Source organism: Leptosomus discolor, chromosome 9 (assembly GCF_034619465.1).
Source record: "Leptosomus discolor isolate bLepDis1 chromosome 9, bLepDis1.hap2, whole genome shotgun sequence".
NCBI lineage: Eukaryota > Metazoa > Chordata > Aves > Leptosomiformes > Leptosomidae > Leptosomus > Leptosomus discolor.
The window spans coordinates 22,124,372-22,149,857 of NC_141399.1; the positions used below are offsets into that span (position 1 = coordinate 22,124,372).

Sequence of the window (25,486 nt, forward strand, 5' to 3'; positions counted from 1 at the left end):
TCATAATTTTAGATGCCACACAATGAAGACTGTTGTTTAAGCTTTATTTTTTCCCTAACAGTTCTCCATACAATACAGTGCATTGTTCAAATTCTGGAGCAATTTAAGTTTTTTCAATGTCTCCTAAAATCCCTGGATTTATATCCAAAGAGACCCAGCACTGTAACAAATTTGACTTGTGAGTAACAAGTTACAGCCTTCAAGCAAATTGCTCTCGTTAACACAGAATTCAACTTACTGCTACAAACCTCACTACCTTTTACCTCAGAAAAAAAATGTGCTGCCTATCTTGTCTATTGAAAGTTGTGGGATAACCCACAATTCTATTTATTTTTTTAAATTTCTTTGTTTTGAGTTCTCAGTACAAATGCTGAACTAGCATCAAGGGTGAAGAGAACAACAGAACTCCAGGGAAAAAAAAAAGCGTACGTATGACCTAAATCTATCTTGCCTTTGATGAATGAGGAAAATAAACTGAATTTTGATGTCAGCACTGAAAAGAATATTCCTAACTTCATGTTAGAAGGAAATGAGTAAGAAAAGCCCAACTGTGAAGTTTTTTTCCTGAAGATAAAAGACACTGAAAAAGCAAAATGCACAGAATGGTCTATAAAAATGGGGAACATTCTGTAGGTGCATCTTAATTTACATGACTTTGAACAGAAATTTTACACTGCATTACAAATAAGAATACTTAATTCACCATGGAGATTTTTATCCCATTTATTATTCCACTAATTCTTAATAGAAGAATAGTGTTAAAGTCATTTTATATATTTAGAAACTAAACTAAACTTTGGAGTTAATAAGAGAAACTGATGTTACAAACCCAGAGTAAAATGCAAGGTCAGCAAAGAAAACTGATGGAAACTATTCTTTAGAACTTAAGAAGACAAGTTGCATTTCATCAAAAAGCAAATGAAGTTAGCAGAATCTGTTTCAAGCTCCTCGTTCAACATCAAACATCTAAACTGGCCTGTTGGGGAAGATGTAGATATATTCAACGTGCCTCGCAGTGCCCCAGGAAGATCTATAGCTATGCAAGATCAGTGCTGTGGCCAAGTAATGCTTCATTGTTACAGGAAGTCAGAGAAATAATTATGTAATGTGCCACTAACTAATGTAAGCTGTCCTGAAACCAGAAAGGGGTGTTTTTCTACAAATCTGGATCCAATTTTCTTCATTAAAAAAATCCAGTCTTCTGGACTGTCCAGAGAACTTTGTATAACTATCCTGAGCTTTCCAAGTCTCATAACATGCCTGAGGGATTTCTTACTGCATCTTATTGCATTTCTTTATACCTTTCCCTGCACAGCAGTTCAAGCCCTGAGAATGTAGTAATAACACAAAGCATGTGAACATGGGAAAGAGAGGAAGGAAGACAGAAATCTGCCTTCCAATGAACAACCATCTGTACACTCCTGCAGATAAACAACCAAATGAAACAAACCTTCTAATTGGAGCCTGAACCTACTCATACGTCTTCTATTGGAAACAAGGAGCCAAACGTGCCAGGCTGCCCCTGCTCTAGTCAAAGAGTGGGGTCACCTGTGATTTGTTTAATGCTGAGCCCTCCTACCATTGCCTCACACACAAGGCCCCTGGAGAAAGAATATTCAGTTGAAGTTACAGGAGTTTCCATTGCAAAACAAGATGCAGATGTTCTACCTCTGAATGTATGCCTGGATCAAGCACTTGTCATTGGATATGAAGTACTGGGGATGCCAGAGTGGTGCAGAATAGTTCTGCCTCACAGCCTTTGCACCTCACCGAGGACAACTATCTCCCAAGAGTTTTCTGATGTCTCTGAGCTCATTAGGAAGAAAACAATGGTATGAGCACACTACTCATATTAAACTGGCCATTGTTGATAACTGGCAGAAAATTTTAGTAGGAGGATATCAGATGTGTTCATGCTAAAAATCAGCATCCAGATGCTGAGTCAACAATTCCCTAGTTATCTCTTCTTTTCTTTCTTATTGTACCAAATATGTTACAATGACCTCCTTGAAATGGTTGACCATTGCTAATCTAACTGTCACTTTCCCATTGCTGAAGATTAAACATTCTCATTTGAACAATTTAAAAGTTTTTTTTCACTGGAGAGGGAGACAAAACTCAAACGTTCTTTGTCATGCAACTTGTTTAAAAAACCACCATGTTGTCAAAATTAAGATTTTCCTACAAAAGTATCAATCAGAGTTGACATTACCACGGGGCATCACGAGGACCTCAAAGCTAGTAATAATATTAAGAAAACACTCCAAAGGACACAAATTACCAGTATAAAACAAACAACCCTGACGAAAGGAAATTACTTTATTCTGTGGTTCAGTCATGGGCCCCCTTTCAAAAACCCTCTCACCTCACCTCCAGTTATAACCCTTTTGCTGGCTGTGGCTGTCTGAATTGCATGAGCATGCAGAACTTTCCATCACGTAACAGAATCACAGAAGTGCTCAGGCTGGAAGGCTCCTCTGGAGATCACCTAGTCCAAACCTCCTGCTCAAAATCAGGCTCAGGCTCAGCTAGGGCAGGTTGCACAGGGCCGTGTCCAGTCGGGTTTTGAGCATCTCCAAAGACAGAGACTCCACAACCTCTCTGGGCAACCTGTACCAATGTTAGACCAACCTCACAGTAAAAAAAACAAAAAAAAACAAAAAAACCCACCACCCAACAAAAAAACCACCACCAAAAAAAAAATCACAAACCTGAAAAATTCTTATGTTTGAGAAAACAGTCAACTTCAGTTACAGTTCCACACTACAAAGCAGTCAGCTAAGCCTGCTTAGCCATAGCAACACACCATTACTTCTTAAGGGTTAATGGAAGAACTTCTAGATCTTCCATTTCCCTCCCAAGCTCAACAAAAGGACACTTTTCTGCCCATAAAGCAGATCCCATCTATATCCATCACCATTCCACTCTCTTCCTCCAGACCTCCACAGACAGCGCCAAAATCAGAAATATGTTTTATGAACTGAACAGCACTCAACAAATGTTCCCATACTCATTGGAGCATAGAATCATTCAGGCTGGAAAAGACCTTTGATCATGACTGGCACTACTCAGGAACAGAATGAGATTCATACATGGCTGAGGTTTCTTGCACCTGCCCACCAAGGAAGACTAACCAAGTGTCAGCATTAACTCAGCAGCTGAGGCTCACAGATAAAGTGCTATCTGTAACTCTGGCTGGGCAAGAAAAAGCAGGACTCCTCTTGGGGTGCAAATTATATTCTTCTCCTTCATGTTGAGCTAAAGGGCCGCCAGATGCACATGGTGGCAGAGCTTTTCCCATTTCCTCTGTACCAATACATCTCTTACCATAAGCTGCAGCTACAAACCAGTGGCACATAGTTCCAGGGGCTAGTGCCAAAGGGGAAAGATTAAAACCATCAGCAAACCTCATAAAACGATAATGACACATTTCACAGCACACCAGTTATCTCAATAAGCAAAAGCAAGTGCTTCAAGAGAGACTCTAAAGGAATATGGAATCCATCTCATTTATTTCCTGTGGCACAGAGGTCCATAATTCCTTCCTCTGAAGTTTCAAACTGATTTTCACATCATACCATGTATTTGTATCTCATCCTGTCTCTGCAAAAGTACTTTTCAGGAAGATATCTACTTATAAGTAATTCAAGTATGACTTTGAATAAATCCTAATTAATTGAGTTTGAAAGGGCACTTTGTTGTCAATATAATTACTACTGCAGCAGTGTCTTCAAGAAGACAAGATCCATCACTGCTGACACAACTCGCTTATAAAACAAATACTGAGGCAGAGGCATGGAAGATCTGTAAGTATCTTTGAAACACCCTTTGAGTTCAGTGCAGATGTTGCCAGTGTTTATACTTTTTAAACCACTGGGATATAAACACCTCACTATAAACACCACTGGAGTCTTGCTTTTCTTTTCTTCATTTTGTGTGTGTGTTTATTTTAGCGTTAAAATGTTAACTTCCAGAATAAGGAAAACGGCAACAGATGTTTAAACTAAACAAAGGCTGTGACAGTAAGGCATATTCCTTAAGCCATCCTTTTGCTCTAGAACTATTAAAGCTAAGATCTGGTTAAATAACAATTATTGGAGAAAAGGGTGGGGGGAAAAAAAGGGGGGGGCTGGAAAGAATCTTCCATAAATATCAGGCATACTTATAATGAATTGAACTAATGAGCCAAAACTAGTTTCTCTGCCTTAGTCAACAAACACTCAGGAACATGTACCACATAAGTAGAATTTTATGCAAAATTAGAAGTTGTTAACTGCTTCCAAAGGAAGCACTCGTTACTACAGGAAGCAATGAAAAAGTTAAAGGATCTGCAGGCTGGTTTTCCCTTTTTTTTTTTTTTCCTCACTAGTTTTCTTGCTGTAACGAAGAAAGCACGGTATAAGAGTGAGCTTGAAAATTCAACTCTTGAATCCCAGCTCTGTGTTATTTAGTACTGATGGGCAAACTCAATCTTCTGTAAAAGAGATTTAGTCAAGCAAATATCCACGTTTGTGCAGGAAAGAGAAAGTAAAGAAAAACAATGGAACAGAAACATCAACAGTTCCCCGGGGAGCCTCTCCACTCCCTGAAGGGAAGAGACGCGGCCGTGCCGGTTCCAGGGCGGTGTTGCCCGAAGAGAGGTTCAGCGCCCGGCCTCCTGGCCTGCTCCTTCCCCGAAGGGTGCAAACCGGCAGCTCCCGGCCCTGCCCACCCCGTCGTTGTTTCTTCCCCGACAATTGCAGCAGGTTTATTTTCCAGACGAGCGCGGAAGCCGCTCCCGCTGGCCCCGAAGAAGGGTCTGTGCGTGCTGTGGCCTGGGCCCGGCCGCCCCTGCGCGGCGGCAAGGCTCCGCCGGGCCCAGGGACCGGTTTCACCCGGCCGCCTTGGGCAGCCGCCAGCCGGGCCTAGCAACGCCGACAAGGCGGGCCGGCGTTAGATGCGGGCCACACCAACAGAACTGCAAGGCACGTCCGTTTTCCAGCCAGTTATGTAATCCTTTCCCCAGGGGACGGCGCGGGGCGGTCCCTGGGCAGGGGGGCGCAGGGCGGCGGAGGCGGGGGGCGTTCCCCGGCCGGGGCTCCCCGCGCCCTGCGGGGAGGGGGGCGGACGAACAATGGCCGCCCCGGGTCTCACGGGGAGGGGGAGCCGGCGGGCCCGAGCGGGAAGGGCCTCCCGGCCGGCTGTCCGCAGCCAGGTCACGGGTGTGAGTGCGGCGGTGCCCAGCTGCTGTGGGGCGAGCTGCGGGCGGAAATGAACACGGGCTCTCGCCCGCTCTCACGGAGCGCCGCTTCGGCAGAAGTCACCCACAAAAACCCCGCCTGCCGCAGAAGCGGCACGGGCCTTCACGCTGATCTAACACTTAAACCGCTCTTTGTGAAGAGCGCGCCGGAAAACGGGGAGTAACGCGCCCCTTCCCGCCGGCCGCCGCCCCGTGGAACGGGCCCATTACCGTCATAGCACAGGATGCCGATGTTGTTGTTCATCTTGTCCAGGTACTGGTAGTTCAACAGGTCCATCTTCATCAACAGCATTTATCGGGCTGGCAGAGAAGCCCAACGCGTTCGCCCTCGCCCGGGCCCGCGGAGGAGGAGGAGGGAGGCGGGGGACAGAGAAGGAAGCCGAGCGCGCTCCCGTCGTCCGGGCCTCACCAGCACCAGGCCCGGCCTTCGGCGATCGGAACAGTGCGGCGGGGACGCTGGAGGGACGGAACCACACACGCTCTCCCGTCCAAACTTCCGAAAGCCAAAGTTTATCGCGCCCTTCAATGCAAACAAGACCGGCTAAAAACTGTTCAAGTCTTTTTGCAACTTAAAAAACCCAAAAAGCCCACACGGATGAAGAAACCGAGAACGGAGCGGGGCGGGGCGGGGGACAGCTCCCAGACAAAGGCGGCCGGCAGCGCTCGCCGCCCGCTGCAGCGCCCCGCGCTGACATGCCGGCGGGGCCTGGGCTGGTGCCGCACGGGCCCGCCTCCCCGCGCATGCCCGGTGCGTCCCGCGGCGCCCGGCCCGGCGGGGAGGGCTCCGCACGACGGCGGCACCCGGACGCGCCGGGGAGGCGGGGCCGCTCCTGGCGGGGAGCAGCGCCGGCCCTGCCCAGGGAAGGACGCGGCGGGGAGGCAGCGGGGCCCGGGGAGCAGTGGGGCCTGCTGTAGGCACGGGCGGGAGCCCTCCGAGAGCAAGTTTTTGGTCGGGCTGCTGAGCGGGAGCGCTGAGCCAGATCGTCTGTTTAATTCCTTCTCTGGAACGATTAAGATAATTAAAGAAATGAGGTACAGCGGGGATACCTGCCTGCACACAGGTACCACCGCTCGCACACACGCAGCTACAACTCAGTCAAAGTGTACCGGATTTTCTAAAGGGCTATCAGCAGTTAAACAGTGCTCTGGACTTTAACACCTGCTTACCCCCAGTTTAGAGGACACCAGTGACGAGACTTTCAGAGCAGTCACTCCCATCTCAGGACGTGGCCTTGTCCTGCAGCCCCGACCTCCAGCACAAGCTGCTCAGACAGACGTGTGCGAGTCATCACAAGAGGTCAAGACATCTCTATGGGGGTGAGCCTGGGCTAACCTCATGGGCATCAGTTTGCATCTCTTGCCACTGATCAGCACCTGAAGTCTGATTTGACAGAAAAAAGGGAAAGAAATACTGGGGAAGTCTGGTCCAAGACAAACAGCAAAGGCTAATGGAGTCCTAATCCTCCCTCTGCCCTGCTTGGCTTGGAACATCACTCATCCCTGCCCTTCCAGGATGGAGAACTTTGATGGTACACTCAAGAGCAGACAGTCAGGGAGAATTAATTACAAACTTTTGTTTCCACTTAGAGATTTTCTCCCCTCTGTTAGAGAAAGGGAAGATACTACATCACAGAGGCAACTCACAGAGTGACATTTTGTCAAGGCATTTTGAAAAGTACTGCTCAAACGCTCTGCGTATTTCAGCAATAATAGGTAATTTAGTTAAATTTACTATGATGAATAGGAATAAGAAATTTATCTCCAAGAAAGATTCCCTAGAACCCAAATAAGGTTCTTCCTCACTTCCGATACAAAAAGCAGTCCTGTGCATTACCTACCCAGTGCTTCAACTGAAGGAGAACGTGCACTGCCAACGCTGGTCACTTGAAAGGAATTCTGCATTGCTGGGAAGACGAAGGTCAAGAAGCCTTTGATTATTTATATGCAACAAAGGCACTCTCCTAATTGGAAGTGGTATTAATCTTTAAGACTTTAATGTGGTGTAAAAATTTACAGGTACTTAACGCTGAGCTAACAGTATCTTTCTTGGATGGTACCTAATAAACAGGTTGCACAGTTGTTTTTTTGCCTCACAGGACTTGCTACCGCAAGAGTTGCAACCACACATCTCCAGACCAAAGTACTGCTTGCTGTTTCCTAGAAAGAGAAATGGTTTTGACACAGAGAAGAACATTATGATTTTTAAGCAGCGGGACTAGAAGTTTTATGTATCAGATTATGTTGTGCATACTCAAATTCAAAGATATTCTATGCCAATGCTTCAGATTAAACCAGCCATTTAATAAAGGCATCAAGAAGTCTTAACTCTTTAAGATATAAACTGCAACAAAAATACATACCTAGAACATTAACAAGAGAGGCATGTTTCTTCAGCATGAAATGCAAGTTTCTTGTGTAAATATGCCAAAGCTTTTGGGGAAAACATTCCCAATATGTACAGTTTTTAACATAGAGAGCATCCATGAATTTACATTAATACAAGATGTTTTATGGATGCTTGGGAAGGATAAGAAGAGATAAGTATTTAATTTTTCCAATTTAAAATACTGATGTTTTTGTGGGAAGTGCAGGTGATGGGGAAGAAAAGAAAGCAACATTCTGAACTTCAGAGCAGAGGCCTACAAGACAAGGTTTGCACATAGTGTGTTAGCTACACAAGGGCATTATAGTTCAAAGTCCAATATAAATTCCCCTCTGTACTCAAAGATACATATTTCTTCAAGTTGTTTGGAAAAGCGAGGTTGGGTATTGTCTACACTGCCTGCTCAGTAGTGCTGTCCAGACACTACTAAAGGAGTTAAGTCTTCTTTGTTAGACCAGTAGTCACTGAGCTAGAGGTTTCTAGACAGTAATGATCACTTTGTTATGTGAATGGCTTTCAACAGCATGGTATACACTAGGACTAACGCTTGTCAAGTGTTGTATAATGAACAACTTAGATGCTTCACATTAAATAATAATAAATTGGTACCAAATGCTGGGAGCTTTATGAATTTCTAAATTAAAATATCTATACTGAAAGTAAGGCACTACCTAGTGAAAGAATAGGGGGGGAAATTATCAATGTAAATGTAATCTCAAGCATTCTAAAACCAAAATCCATTCATAGGAAACCTTTCTTTGAAAGAAAACTTAACAGCTCAACAAACTCAAGTCCAGCAGACATTAAATACTGACAGGGTCACTGTAAAGTACTCTGTTGCTGACAAAGAATTCCCAACCACTTGATTCAAGCTGCTGTTCATCAAACACGTCCCCTGAGGTGCCTTCCACTGAACTGACATCAATAATCAATGCATCAGCAGGTTAGATGCGACACACACAGAAAAACAAGCGATTAACATCATCCCAGGACCTTTGCCAGTTCATTCTGTTCTACACACTGGTATTTGCAAACTCAATTACGTGCTGTGGCATCTCTGCCTCACATTGGCTGGAGTACTTCCTTTAGGGCTGCACACACTTCTGTAAGGTAGATAAATACCCCCACTATATATAAAATGCTTAAAATGCTGGAACTTTTAACACAACAGCATCCCCTAGAGGTAACTAAAAATAGCACATCAGATGTGATTCTAATTAGCCCACATAGCAGATGAGATAGTTCAACCTCTTAGCAATCTTCTGATTCACTTTAGTATGGAATTTAGTCTTCACACCAGAATGTCTGATCACAGAAAAATTCTGAAGCAAGGAAAGCAAACAAGAAAAAAAAAAAGGTGGTTCTAATGCATAGGTAAACCACCATTGTCAAAACCAGGAGGCCAAATACGTATTTTGACAGCTAGTCCCTGCATTGTGGTGGAGTTTGATAAGATTTCTGTGCCACTCTTCTGCAGTTCTCACAGTAAGAAAACATCACAACTCTCCCTCTTGGAGAACACAGTGGTACACCTACGAAAACAGAGTGAAGCTACTGGTGCAGGGGCCTCAACCATCCGCAGGCCGCATGTTTTTCTCTGAAGCGGCTGATGTCCAGTCGGAGGGACCCTGTCCCTTGGCAGCAGCTAGAGCACATCGGGGCACTGCTGCTGCACTTCCCGCAGCTCCTGCTCAGCTGAGCAGCATCGGGTCCAGGGCTGAGACCACTCTGTGACACTGACCGAAGGGGCAATCGGGAGATCTGCTCTGAAAGCGAACATCTACCCCAACTAAAGCACTGATGCAGACACACCGCAGCTGATGAGAACAGAGTATTTTTCAGATTTAAAAAAGAGCTTGAGAAACTCACCTTTTCAAAGAGTTACAGGGCATGTTATGAATGCAGTAGGTTATTGTGTCATGGGTTCCTATGTGCTGAGAAAACTTTTCCACTATAAAAATATATAGTCCTGGCTTATTTGAGCAATAATAGGACCTAATACAAAAACAAATCCTTACAATTGCGTATTATTTGTTAACCTGAATTTTTGTAGGAAAAAATAGCAATTCCTTAATATATCAAGTCCATAATATCATATTTGACAGTAAGAGTTTATATGGTTTCTTATAGCACCTAAACATACATTGAGCTGCTTTAGAACAATCTTTTCCAAGCAAGCTGCCATGGAGCAACTCCTTCCTGCCTTTTCCCCAGGTTGTCCTCAGCCTGGCCAGTCCCCATCCCGGCCTGTCCTCAGCCTCTCCACCACCACCGCCCTCCCATCGTCCCTCCTTATGCTCTTCTCTCCCATGCCTGCCACTGCTTTGGGCAGTAGCACTGAAGAGCCTGAGAAAATGGTTCTGGTGCAGTTTTACTAGCTTGGTCTGCACTCCCTGCCACACCACGTCTTTCAGTGGGAAAACGCGTGACGCTGGCCTGGAATCAACGCTATAGAAGAACAATGTGCAAGCCACTCGCCTGGACACAACTGAATCACCCTTGATGATCTCCAGCAAAGAGGAACTATTTCTACAGCTACCAATTTTGCAACCGAGAGAAAAAATACAGTTGTTATAGAGGTGAGACACACTCTGATATAAAACACCATACAGTATTGCTCAGTATAATTCCATTTTTGAGTGGACAAAAATACCTGTTGCAGCTCCTGAGGTCAGACAGGCACTGACGATGCAGATAACTCAACATGCTCAAAGAATGAGGTGAAGGAATAAAACAAGAGTAATTAAGGCACAGGTTTTACCTTTTTTCTTTAACTAAAAAATGAGCAAATTTTAGTTAACAGCTGCTAGGTGGCGATGTGCCTGAAGGAAAATGCTGCTTTTCCTTTTCCACACACTCAGCTGCAGAATTGCTGCACTTGCCACCTCCATTTTTATTATTTCAGTTAGAATACATTTCACAGAAAAAAGGAAACAAAAATTCTCGCTTAAGCAAGATGGGTTGTTTGCTTTTAAATACATTCAAATATGAGAAGGAAATACAGTTAAAATGTATTAAACACACAGGATGTTCAGAGATGCACGGTAAGGAAAATGGTATTTAAAGTTTCTTGCAAGCAGCTATCTCGCCAGCTGTGCCTCTGAGAGCCACGCAGAACAACATATAACCAAGCCCTTTGCTCAGTGAGTCACATCCCACAAAGCGTACCAACCTGAGATACTTTTTATAAAGCATTAAGTAATGACGATTGCACCAGTGAACAGAGGACAAAGCACACATTCTTCCAAATCACTTTTTTTAAAAAAAAAAAAAAAAAAACCCAAACCATAAAGGTACACTGCAAGTAAGTTTTAATCACATCAAACTATCTTCTCCCTTTCAGCCTTAAAAAAAAAAGGAAAAAAGAAAAAAGCCCCACCAGGTAAGAACATCTCTAAAATCAAGCTAGTGCATGCCTTCTTGTTTTACCTGTCCTTTGCTAGCCAAAGGTTTCACCAATATGCCAGACATTACAGAACACAAAAGATGTTTTTGTTATTATCAGTGGAGTTCCTCAAGATTGAAATATTAGACTTACACACAATATTAGGTTGTAGCAAAATAATTTGTATATTCTTTTTCGTTCTTATCATAGTCTAACTTATGCAATCCTGCTTAAAAAACAAACATAGTGATACCTAGTAAGGAAAGCTGCTGATCATCATGCACGTGCACTGGACTGCCCCCATGCTCACAAACTGCTCAGCAACTCCGGTCTCGAAGCTGTCCCTCCCCTGAAGGACCATGCCAGGAGGCATCTGCCTTCAGTTCCCAACTGGCCTTATAAGAATGGAACTGCCAGGGAAACCAGTGATGCCCAAGAATATCTAGAGTTGCAAGCTCTTCTAAGACCCAGGAATGGATGGTAATGGCTTGTCTGGACTGGGAGCTGGATTTTTTTACTTATTTTTTTAAATGTTTAGCTGAACTGCAGTTTTTATTCTGTATTACTCACTTTTTCAAAGACATAAAATTTTAAAAAGCGTATCACTGCGAGTGTAAATAAAAAAATTCAGATCACTTATTATGTAGCAATTTGGAATCAGACATTTCCTATCAGATCAAAAAACTCAGACATTTAACAACTCAAAAGGCTTCTGGTTAATTAAAGCCTGCCCTTGTCAGCAAGAACCCTCTCCCCCTCTGTTTTCCAGTTTTCCCTCCACCACATCCAGAAAGCATTTTGTCTCCTACTCCAAACTGAATGCACCCTTCTGTTGTTCCACAGACCATTTTCCAGAAGGAAGCGAGGGAAGGGTCAGAGGACAGAAAAGGCAGGGGCAAAGGCAGGGCACAGAGGAGCCTTCACTGCAACTCTCACTCGGTTTTGGGAGTCCATTGAGGTTTTTTTGGCAATAAACACATTTAGCTCTCTAGGTGAAAATATAAAGCAGGCACAGAAGATTGCACCTGATGCCTCCAACAGCAGTTGGTGCTCCGGCAGGTACTTCTTGTCCCCAGAAAGCCACAGCTGGCACTTTGGGAAGCAGCCCGCTTCGCTTCCATTGGTTGGTTCACACTGAGCCAGGACTCAGCTACGCCTTTGGTCACTTTCTGTTCTCTTACTGTGACACCAGAGCTGCAACTCCTGGTTGTTTCAAAGCTTAAAACAGTTTTTAAAAGCTTTTTAATGAATAGTGAGCAGGGGCACACAGAGTACACATTCTGCTGATCATTCTAAAACTCGGTAACTGTTTGACAATTGCTGAAGCCTGCAGGGCAGCAGAGGCAATGAACCAAGCGATCGCTTCCAAGTTCAATGAAGTGAAATACCAATGAGAAAAGTGTTCAACAGCACCTGATTTATCTTGACCTCATTCTCTGACTGCTTACTCAAACTGAACAGCAGGCTAGGAAGATCAGGTTTACCAAGAGTATTTTTCATTTCTCAATAGTTCCTTGCCATTCACAATTTACTGGTGTTTTTCTCTTTTTATTCTCCTAAGCTGGGCTGAAAACACTTTAAAAATGCAGCTAGAATACATAACAGACAAATCTAGTTTATCTAGGTTGAAAAATTGTTATTTGCTAATTGAAATCTTGATAATCTTTCATGTTATTTGCATACTAATTTAAATTTCTGAAGAGCTGATGATAATCACGAACATAATTTATCTTGAACTACAAAGAGTCTTGAACATCATCAGAGCCTCCAGAGGCAAAACGACGTGTTAACTTTGCCATGCCCTAATATTGTGTCAACAGGGCAAAGAAAATGCTTTATGTTTTTCCAGTATGAGAAATGAGAAGAAAAACAAGAAAGAAAAAAAAGAGAAAGAGTGTATTACAGAAAAAAAGCCAATTCTAAGTCAGCTTGATGTTCAGGCATCTAAAAATTAGAAGCCAGACCACATTTAGAGGCTAGAGTTCAAAATTACTCTGCGTATCCCTCAGCAAATCCAGCAAAAGAAGAAGCAAATCCAGCTTCAAGAAACCACTAATTACAGGGCTTAGAAATAAAGCAAAGAGCTCTAAGGTTGCCAAAGACTTTGAACAGATTTCCCCTTTATAGCTAGCTTGGCGAGACATAAGATACACTCACAGGGCCTAATTCAACTTAATGTCAATGTATATAACATATGTAAATCTACTTCAGTGTGTGCAGCTGACCTTGCTTGCACAAATGCTGAGTATTATAGGCAACACAGGTGACAACCTTACAAAGGAGATAAAACCATGAATCCAAATGCTATCTTGCTAAGAACCATTCAGTAATATAGTAAAATCAATTACAACTTGTTACAAAACAAATTAATTTTGGCTTTTAAACATTAATTACCCTTTTTAAGATGAAAATGTTAGTAAGCACCTATTACCAAACCCAATTATATAACTTGCAACTTGCTACTTCATTAAATTACAATGACATTTCATTCAAGTTCTAAGACTATTCTTTTCCAATTGAGGGTCTTGCTGTCTATTATTTAATAAGTATTTGACCTTAATAAATTATTTTACCACACACACAAAAAACCCCAACCTAAACACACACTCACTTATCCCAAATTATAGTGCTCATAAAACCCCAGCCCCACTGAGAACAGTGCCTTTGCTGGAGATGCTGATGGATCTGTTGTCCTCTGGATTGAGTAGAAGAAAACAAGAAAAAAAGGACCACCACATTCAGTTATCAAATTGTTGCCCTTGCATTGTTTAAAGTAATGATACAGGAAAGAATATGTTTGAACTGTGTATGATGTATACACACACACACACACGTGCATGTGTGTAGTATTCTGGGATGCACACGTGGAATGTTAAAAGTTGTATTAATTCCACTAGCTACTATAGACAATGCCCTCACTGCCCACAAGTACAACTTCACAGGTCTTAGAAACGGAGAAGTAACACCCCCATCAACCCCTCTGTAAGGGAAAACCTTTCAAAAGCAGCCAGTTCTCCCTGCTCCAAAAGACAAACATCAGCTTCTGAAGTTCGTGCTCTCCAGCCTTAGCAGGTGCTGACAGGGAGTGCTGAAACCCTACTTTTTCCAATGGATCAAAGTTATAATTTCCAGTCCTACAGATACACAAGGTAAGACATTGTTCCTTCCAGAAACGCCATTTTTAGTCTCAAAATTGAAACTAGAGACTGCTAAAAATTCTCTGTCAAAACAATTTTTCAATAGAAACAGCACTAGCTTTTCTTACTGCGCTTTTGTGGTTTTTTACCCCAAAGGGGTGAAAGGACTGGGGCATGCAGGCATATGGGCACGTGTCAGGTCTTCTCCCTAGACTCATATCCACCACCCCTTCAATTCCTGACATTCGGTGCTTCCCAAACAAGACAACTATTCCACCATGCCCCCAATGTCCTCAGCCTTTCAAAGTGCTTCCCATCTTACCATCCCCTTTCATTTACCTATAAGCCTCTCTCTCTCCTACCAACACTCAACACCCTTACTCAAGATACATTCTCTAGCTGCCCTAAATTCCATTGCTCTCTTCCTGCACTAAGCACTGACTTTTCTCATCAACCTCAACTGACCAATCACCCTAGAACCTCTCATCCTCTCTCACACAGTAACTGCCTAGCCCTTCCCAATCAAAGTGCCACACTTCATAATCCAAGCCTTAAAATCCACTCTGACTTTTCACCTGTAGACAGGCCTCAGCACACACCACACCAAAAGCTACACAATCATGAGGCACTGATACCCTAAAAATGAAATGGCAGATCACACCTTCAGCTTTATACAATCTTATCCCTCTGTGTTTTGGCCCTTTACCTCTTGACCCTGTATTTCCTTTCTCTGAGCTACAGGTCCTCTCAGCTACAGGAACAGACTCAAGATAAGCAACATTTGCTTCTACTAACCTGGTAATACACCATCTTCTTCCCAAAGAGCTGGAGAAAGGCAGAGTCATGCTGGGTGTAATGGAGTCTACACACTCTCCTTCAAGAAGGGGTCCTAACAGTCCCAGCATCTCCTTCCAATAAAGACTCCACTGTAGATAAAATTCCCCTATATACAGATCCCAGCTCCCAGGCAATAAAAAAAAAAAAAAATCAGCTGCAGGAGGTGAGCTGAGTGGAACAGAGACTTACTGTCTAAGCCCCTCTAGCCCTCACACATCTCTTGCTCAATAGACTGAAGAATGTAGATTTTTGGGTTTGGCATCATGAGAGAATCCAGTCACTTCCTACAGTTACTGCTGCTATTCCGTTCACTCTTCTCAACTCTCACCCATCAGGCTGCTGGTGTGTGGGTCACTCGTGTAATCTGTTGTGGACACCCTCTTAGGGATTTTAAAAAATATAGCATAAACCATGTTTATCAAAAATCTGCATGGACATGGACCTTGAGAGCAGGGAAATAACTGAAGAAAAAAAAAAAGTCCACAGCATACAATGCATCACCCCCACGTGGACAGGGTTACTGACAGAGAACAGACTGTCTTCACTTATACCTTTGCAAAAAGCTAAATGTAAAGTTCAAAAGCACTAGTCTCATGGAAACAAACATCTAGAATTCACTATCCTACAAAAACATAATGAGATGTTGCATAAATCTCATTTGCTTTTAAAATGCTGCCTAAATCTCTCTCAATTGACATAATACAGGTCATCAGTCTGGGCTGATAGCGCTTTAGATGGGCATGCTACAAAGCATTCATCATACAATACTGAATTTCACCTGTCTGGAGAAGTCTGCAACCATTCCTTCTCCCTTTATGCATATAACGCACGTGAAAGACGACGCATTACTGAAACAAACGTTTTCTTTCAGAGATGCAGAATATGAAATTTATTAATGTCACAGGGTAACTTATACATGCAAGGGTCATCAGTGTGCCTTACAGCAAAACAAGCGTATAGGCAAAAAACATTAACCACACATTTTCCACACATGGCTTGTAAATTTGAAGACTATGTACAAACACAGCACGCTGGAAGGTTGTGGTGATTAGGACTGGTCCCAGTGGTTCCCTTATTTTCCATAAAGCAATGAATAGATTGTGCAGAGACAACAGTATCCATCTTGAACGAAAACACTATCTTACTGCTGATGGTATTTATACAAGGTGAATACTCATCTATCTCTCAGGCCTGCATTCAGAAACTTAAGAAAAATCACCTTTAAAAAGAAAAAAAACAAAGAACAATAAAGACATTTGCAGTTAGCACATTCTTTTGGAAAAAGATTCATTTCCATAACAAACAAAGTAGATTCTTTTTTTTCCTAATTACAACACACAAACCCTAAAGGAGGATCCTAATATCACTGACACTGCTATAATGCAAACCTTGTTAGTAAAATCTAACTAAGAATATGAATTTATTAATTAAGACTTAGGTAATGACCATCGCCAGTGTGAAACTGGAATTCAATTGTCCAGATATCCGCTGCACGGAATTTACTGCGCACTGCCCTTTCACAAACCTAGAACTTGGCAGGATGGAAAAGATGTTGTACTCAACTCTTCAGTTTTGCCTTCCACCCACAACAGAAAATTATGGCTCACACTTTACTGCATCAAATTCCACTTTGGGACATGGTTAGAAATGAAAACAATCCCATCCCATTGTGAAATAAGGCAGTAGAGAATTACTAAGTTTTACAATAAGACTAAACATTTCCTAGACCTTATTTTGCAGAAACATCCTGTCAGTATGACACCATTCAATACAGCAAGCATACGTAACAGTACAAGATGTAAAGCAATTTACTACACAAAATATTACTACTTACCTACAGACAGTTCTCAGAAAAAGAAAACATATATACTTTATCAACTCTTGTTTTAAGATTGTCAGTATTATAATTCTCCAGCAAACTTGAGAATATAATTTACTTACCCATAAATAATAACAAGAAAACCATTAAAAATTATTTTTACATTTAGAAGAGGAACCGGAGTCTGTTCTTGAAGTGATTCTTATGAGGCAGGACAGAGAACCCCATCTAAGCACGGCTCCTATGCTTTCAAGATGCACTACACTTTCGGTCATTCAGAAGTATTTTTTTTGGAGGGCAATAGTAGGGCAAAAGCCGAATTACATAAGTTGTATTATTGCCAAAAATGCTGGGCTTGCTGTTTCCAGAAGTTAGAGAAATTGAACTGTCATATGAAAATGATTGCTCAGGCTGGGTCAGGACAATTAAATAAGGAGTCATATCATTGGTCTGAATTGCTGGTTTGTTGAAATGATGATAAATGAAGAGACAAATAGACACAACATGCACCAACAAGCATTTAAACCATGCACGAAGGTATGATGCTGTATCCTTAAAATCAAAGGCTCTCAGTTCACAACCTTAATAATCAGCATAACTGAGTTTCTGTCAGTCTTGGTAACCAGCCTAGAAGCAAGACTCCAACACGCGTGAGCAGCCCCGACCAAACCGCTCTGTGAGCTACATGGCACGGAAACACACACGCACGTCCCAGCATGAAGTCTGGCTTTGCTAGTATTCTTAGCTGAGTTGGTTTTCTCTGGTTTTGTTTTAAAAGGAGAAGTAGCAAAAAGGTTACAAAACACAATAAATCAAAACCACAAAAATCCTAAGCTACAGATGTTCTCCTCTTTCCTTTACGTACCTAAGGAAGTAAGGAAACTGTTTTCAGGATAAATAATGTTACATATGATTTTTAACATACAAAAATGTTTAAAGAGTATCACAACAATCATAAAAATCAAACACTCACAAGTTACAAAATGCCAGGAAAAGGATTTTTTGGGGTAACCCTGATTTTCCACCCTTAGACAGTTGTACTGCATAATCATGTTTGACAACCTTGCAGGCTATGTTCCTGCAGGACCTCACCTCATTTTGTGTAAGGAAAGATTTACTGGCTCTGGTCTTGAATAATGACTGAATTTAATCATATCAAAGAGGTGTTGGAAAGATTAATTAAAGGCTTATCACTGTACTGCCACAAAGCTTCGTAAGTGCCATACAAAAACCTGCCTGTTGAGCTTTGAATAGTGGGCAGAAAATAAAGTTTAGGTTCCACACTAAGCAATGCGGAAAAAGCCACCCAAATATCAAACAGTTCTCTCAGCAGGCACTGTCCCTCTCACTAAACAAGTCCAAGGCCTTATGTAAAAAACAGCTTAAGATAAGGAGTGCTCTATACCATGCGTTTCTAACATAGAAGCTGAATTTAATGGCCATCTTCCAAATTTCTTTTCAACACAGTATTTCAGTACACATAATTTTCCCAACAGGACAAGTTAAAAAGAAAAGGCCCTCCCCCAGCACTATCCTCACTACTTCACAAACCCAATACCTGCAAGAACTAATAGCGAGCCTGAGCCACTTCTATACACCAAACAGGCAGAATGGTCTCCAGCCCCTCCTGTCCCCTCGTCAGCTGACCCCACTGCCCCTCTGCCTGCTGACCTGCTGCCAGCCACACTCCCCTCCTGTAGTTGCTCCTCCTGTCCGGGTCTCGGACTCCCACGTCCATTTTCCAATGCTCTTTTGCTAGTACCTACTTGTCCCAAACTCTTGCCCAACCAGTCCTAGTTCCCATGTTCTCCTGCCAACATCCCTTCCCGCCTTCCACAGCACGCCCTCCGCCCAGACTCCTCTCCTGGGTCCGCTCTCCTCTCTGCTCTGGACTCACCTCGATGCGTTCGCTACTGAAGACACCCATGCCAGGCAGCTCCTGCACAGCCAGGCCTGGGCCATGCTTAATGTGGCTGTTCTCACTCTGGCAGAAACATATCACACATAGGGGCCAACACCTCACTGTTTCTTGTTAACTTAAACAGATTTTTTTGTTAACTTAAATAGATCTTACATGGGCAGGAGAAAGTACACTAAGGTCAGACATCAAACCCCTCCTCCAGAGCAGGAGGTCACCAGAATTAATGTGGGGATTTTTTTAAAATATGGAGAAAACTGCTCCTTTTTTCTTACTATTTCCTGCATTATTTCCCATCTTAACTTATTTTTGGAAATAGATAACTCTTTCTGAATGAAGTTGCAGGATATGTACATACATGTATATGTACATGTACACATGTATCTATAATACCTTCTAAAAAACAGGCCCATTTTTCGCCATATCATCATTGCCTACATTTATTAAAACAGAGCTGATGTGAAATACATTTCCATATGCATGTTATTGGCTTAAAAATAAACAAATAAATAAAACCTTAGCAAGATACAGCTTAATTAAAGAGTGCTGATGACCTATTTCCCTTGGTTTTTTGGAAATGCTTAATTTTATTTATCACACACTTTAATCTACTAAATCATTCCATGTTCTCAAAAGAATTTTAAAATACACTTTCAACAATGCTACTCAGTGGAACAAGAACAAGAAACATGAAAACTGTTTAAAATAAGAAAAATTCAAATTATTCCTCTTTTCCAATTTTCAATCTACATATGCATAAATCAAATCCTCCATAAAACAATGTTAAGATCCTGTATCTAAGAAAGCAAATCAAAAATCCCCACAAAAATTAACCCTAGAGGATATAGTGGAGGCGGATTAGTGAAACAATTCACTGCATCTCCTGTAAATCAGGATATATTTGTCACACCAAGTAATAAACCCCTGTGATGCCCATGTTGCAGCCTATAAAGTAAGTGACAACTCTTTGCAAGGAAAAGAGAAATGCAACAAAACCAGTGAAGAGTCTCCATTTCCCACTGTTTCATCTCTTTGAACCCTTCCTCTGCTAGTCATTTTGGTTATGGATTTAAGCATCTAAGTGGTGAAGCTGTACCTAGACAAAAAAAGCAACCCAAAGAGCACTCTCCACACAGTGTTCCAGCTGTCCTCTGCTGCGCTGGGGAACCAGCTCCAGCCCCCAACACGTTCCCCTTGGTCCGAGCGCTGCTCTGCCAAAGCCCATCAACAGTGCCCACATCCCGGCCAGTGCCCGGGCAGGGTGAGAGCTCCTCCGTAGCTAAAGCCGGCTCCCCCGGAGCAGTAGCACATGCTCCTGCCCACACTTGGGCTCACATCAAATGCACATCACAAGATACAGGAATGGAGGACTAACAATTTAAACCCACGGCACTGGAACCGAAGAAGATTTCCGAGTATTTCATACATATGTCTTACAAAAAAATCAAGTATAGCAGAGATACAACAGTGCTGGGGTGAACAGAACAAAATCCTGATGTGCCCAGAACAGTATTTAAATTTCATATTTCCACATATGACAATAGAATGCATAAATTAAGTGAAATAAGAAGACTCCACTACTGAAAAACTAGGACCTAGAAGTGACTTGGCCCCTTCCCTGCCTCCCCTCCCCCACCATGTTCTTTATGTTGCAACTCCACATTATTGCAAAGTTTTGCAATACTGATGTTTTTCTTAAAGCCCCATTTCTCCCAAGGGCATCTGAAGATATTGTGCACAATTTATTTTTTTTCAAGCTTTTAATTCTAACAGATAAACAAAGAATTATGTAAATTGTAGAATCACAGAATCATTAAGGTTGAAAAAGACCTCTAAGATCATCAAATCCAACCATCAACCCAACACCACCACGCCCACTAAATCATGTCCCCATGCCTCAAAGTGAGTCCAAAAGCTCAAAACTAGAAAGCAGTGAAAACTTTTTAATTGAACAATTTTGAAGGCTAGTCTTGAAATGCTAAAATGTTTGGGTTTGGCAGAACACAAAAATTTTACAAACAGTGCAGATGGATAAATACTGTAAATTTAAACTAAATTTAAATACATTTTCTTCTTAGGTGTCTTATCAAATGCACTCAATCACTTGAATTTGTGCTGAGACAGAAGATAAACGCTATCTTAAGTTTTCTCTGAAGTCAGATATTCAGACATTCATAACACAAAATTGAATAAATTATCATATGGCAATATTTACGATAGAGGTCCTAAGAGGGCATTGTCCAGTTACTTCCCACAAAGAGATGGAAGAATGCAACTAAACTAAACTGAAACCATGTGATCAGTATTTTGATTTTAAAATTTTTATTAAAAAGGTTCCTTTTCTAACATCTAATACAGACAACATATTAGAAACATTATGTGCATAGAATTTCTATCTCCAAGGAACCTTGCAAAGGAATATATTCAGTTTCCTCCTGAGGCAAGTATCACGCCTCTGACGCAGCTGGAGAAATCAAGGCAGGAAGATGAGATTTTCCCAAAGGCACAGAAGCTAGCCAGTTCCTGACAGCCTGTGCTGGGCCAAAGACCACACCTTGCTTTCACCCACTGCTATAATTAAAAATAAAAGAATTCTTGGTCTGTATATTATTTTCAGGCAGAACCTGTCTGACCTGTTAATTTACTGACAATGTATTTAAAAAGTCACGAGACAGACAGACAGTGGAGAACCTTTATTAAAAGGCTCCTGGTGCTGCACGTTCCCTGTAGAACACCCACCTCTTTTTCCTTACTCCGGACCGCATTCATTCTGCAAACCACTCTATCTAGCTCTGGGTGATGTGGGATAAAAATTGCACCACACTCCTGTTCTAAGGAGGGACAGCCTTCTCTAAACATTGCTCACAAGAAGACAAAGAAATGAGGCCATCAGGAAACAAACAAATAGATATAGGACCATATTATTTCTTTCTCTGATCAAGGTAGAATGAAACGCACATAAAGAAACTGCAAAGTGGTAGAAATTCCCAGAAAAAATACTGGTAAGAGTCCAGATTCTTCCAGGGACCATGAGGGAGAAGATTTCATCTCCTCATGAGGAAGCGCAGCATGCATTTACCCTCTGCAAAGTCAACTGGATTCATAAAAGTGAGTGAAAGCAGCTAATTCTTGCTGGTAAGTCCCGGTTTGCAAACCTGGCATTGCATCAACTGAAACATTGTTGTGGGCAGCTCTTGGGAAGGTGGTTGAATTGCACACCTTCTGACATGCTTGGCGGCTTCTTGTTAACTTTTACCCATCTCAGTGAGTCCAATCTGGTTCTGAACTTTAACTAGAAAAACCATAGTCTGGCTTCGCTGTCATAAAGATGTCCTTCCACAGTTTCTTTGCATTTAAATTGGGACACGTCTGACTCTGCGAAGATCAAATTTAAGAAAGCTAGTCCAAATGAGGGCTCCATATCCACATGCATCACATGAATTAGAATTTCACAATACTGTTCACGGGAATAAGCACTGGCAAGACTGCAGCCTGGGTAAAAAATCTGCAGTACAGATGATCCTGAGATCAAAGTTCACCTTACAGACTTATCAGCAGGATTCAACTACAAAGGGAAACCATGGGAGTTACATCACATATCCACACCGACGTAGCTCTCCATGCATACACACCACTTCCTCAAGGAAAAGCATCTCCATGGAGTAGCCCGAAAAACACAGAGTGCTGATGCCACGTCTGTTGATTTTCCTAAAGGAATAATCCTTCCAACTCAAAAGCCAGTAAGTGCTTTGTATTTTCTCAGACTGCAGCAGATATGCCACAAGCAAATTCATGTCATTAATATTATAAAATAGCAGACCAACTGAGCTGCCGGCGTAAAACAACACACTAACACACCATTCCCCATCAAAACTGCTGTCTGATCTTTACTTCTATTAGATTTTATACCACCAAGAAAATCCATCTCTGACGAGCTATATACTGTCTCTGCATTCCTCCATTTTTCTCTGAACACAAACGTCTGTGTACATGCAACATGAATTTTCAAAGTTTAACAGCATTTTCACAAACTCATAGTTACACTCTATTTACATTGCAGTCAAGATTCTCAGATCGTTCTTATTTACAGACAGGCAGTAACAGACTTATTTTTACACACCACTTTCTCCTGAGGTTTTCCCCATACTTAACAACTATTGAACACTCAAAGCTCTCACAGCTTCTGAAGAGCTGGGAAACTGTCTGTGCTGAAACTTCTCTCCAGTCAGACTAACACAAGAGACAGCCATCACATTATCGAACAGTATTTGAGCATGGTTCCTGTACTACAGTAGTTGTGCTAATTTAGGCTTTATTCCATACTCCCAGACAGGCCAATCAACTCAGGTTAAAGCCCACTTGATTTAGGTTTCCTTTGCTTGCTCAAAGATGGAATTTGTGTCAGGAATGTCTGCACAGTGAAGACAATCCCAAAGAAACCAATTAGCCACACCAGCCTGCACAGCAGTTGGCTTGGAATTAAATATCAGGAATCCCACCTGAGCACTGTCAGAGATAATTATATATCCAATAATTTTCAAAGTCTTGAGGGAAAAAATTACTATCAGAAAAAAGTACTACACTCAGTTAACTGTGTTGCATAACAAACATTCAGAATAAATTATGTATCTTTGGATGCCAGTGCAAGAACTTGTGTAATATCACTTACCACAAACTCATCAAGACATGATTCAAGATCAGCAGCTCAGGGTGCATAATGTCAGTAGATGACAGCAAGGCCTCCCAAATGAAATAGGCCCACACAAAACCAAATAGAAACATCAAGTTCTTGTCTTCACACACTTGTATGTATATACTCCTTTAATATTCCAATTAAAAACTTAATTCTTGATCTGATGTCATTCAGCTGCAGTAAGCCCTATGAAGACTTGAATCAATTAAAATGGTTGTGTATTGATGTAGCGTGTGTTGATCGTTTGAATAGACTATAAACTGATGCTACTTTGCTATTATAAAGGTCTGCACCAGGTTCCACACAGTTGGTTTTTTGTATTGGTTTCCAATAAAATTGATATCACGTCTGTACACAGCCTAAAACTGAGAACAAACTGGGAGGGGATATGACACCAGTATCTGACAGTTTAAATAAATAAATTCTGATTCCTTTGTAGTTGTGGAGAATCCTGCTTTCCTCCATGTGCATGGTAGAAAGGACTCAGAAAAAAAATAACATCCTCAGCAGAACTGCTGACTTGGCCTCAGAGAATAAATTGCTGAAAACAACTCAGTGATGTTTTTGGGAGGCACGCACCTCTGACCCACGCTGGGGAAAGAGCCAACCGAGCCTCGGGCCAGGCAGTGACCCCCATGCCAGCCGAGGAGGGAGGCACAACCCACCCATTGCTTTCCATCAAAACACATTTTAGTGGAGAAATACACTGATTGGGGATGCAAACAGTGACTAATACTTGCTTGAAGTTTAGCCTAAAGCCTATGGCCACTCACATAGTTCTTGTGAAAAGCACAATGATATTTCAGTTAAAAGTTCTTCTGCACAGTTGTAAACTAAGTTAGGAATGAAGCTTGACATTCTAATTATGGGTGCACTACATGCACCATATAAAGTGGCTTCAAGAAAACAGTCATTCTTAAATACAGTGAGCTATCAGATCAAAACTATCTGATAGTTTTGCAGCCTGGGTATCTATAAAGCAAGGAAATCGCTGTCTATCTCAAATGCAGCAGAAACCAAGCAGTTACAGTGTTGCATTGTATTATTCCTCGTATTTGTCCAATGTTGCACCAGTAAAGTCAAAGACTGTTGTCATTGATTTAAATCATAACAGATTCAATACCTACTTCACAGTATAGTCACAAAACCAAACCCTACAGTCTGAAAAACGGGTTGTCAGCTAAAGTATGGCTGTAGCAGACTTTAAGAAATAATGTTGCAGCTCTTAAAGGATCTTTTAAGTTGTCAATTCCTTTCTCCCTCACAATTCCTTACAGAATTCCCTACACTTTTCCAGTTTTCTTCTCACACATTTACTTCAGAACAACCTGGATATTATGCCTTATAAAATCTTTATATACCTAAACTCTTAAGAATTACAGGCTGAAACAACAATTCCCACCACTGCAAAGAAATAGTGCTACATGTGCTAAGGATGTACTAACACAGGACAGCCTTACAATTCCTCCACCCCTATTTTACTAATTTCTCACCACACTTTTCACTCACTGTTAGCAATATACCTCTGAAAGGGCAACTATCAAATTGCAGCAAGGCATGTTTCAGTTAAAGCTCACAACGCAAACCTCTGGTTCCACTGTTCTAGCAATGCCTTCTCAGCTGGAACAAAGTATCTTCAAATTATTTCCTGCTATTTCAGCAAAACACAAAAGAAACATGTTAAAAAATTAATTATTGGATAAAAGCATTAAATATTTTAAATATTTAATTACATTAATATAATTAATTTCAGTGCAATTTCTTGAAATTAAAACAGTGTCAAGTTACTTCACAAATGACATTAAGTGGATTTCCTTGCAGCCATACAAACACCAAAAGCGTAAGGACATCAATTCACGTTGAACATTTAATTAAAAAGTTAGCCCATGGAACTTAATTTTAACAGTAAGTTGTATATTCATTTTCAGCCTGCAATCTGTTACCCACACGCACAAAGAACAAAAGAATAATCTTTATTACCTTAGTAACTCATACAATGGTAAGAAAATCGGCCAAGAAGGAATGGACACGTTAGTGACATAAGCCTATCCTTTTTTTTAGACATTCAAGAATGA

General features: G+C 41.7%; 1 protein-coding gene across 2 annotated transcripts in view; it reads right to left on the reverse strand.

Annotated features, from left to right (window-relative positions):
* VGLL4 (vestigial like family member 4) overlaps nucleotides 1-25,486 on the reverse strand; it is an 80,831-nt gene that overhangs the window by 41,862 nt on the left and 13,483 nt on the right. The window contains exon 1 of one of the 2 annotated variants that reach the window (XM_086470605.1): nucleotides 5,450-5,615. The exons of the other annotated variant lie outside the window; for it this stretch is intronic. Coding sequence (XP_086326731.1) covers nucleotides 5,450-5,531 — 82 coding nt within the window. The 5' untranslated portion in view covers nucleotides 5,532-5,615. Of the gene's footprint in view, nucleotides 1-5,449; nucleotides 5,616-25,486 lie in introns of those variants that run through there. 2 annotated transcript variants of the gene reach the window in all.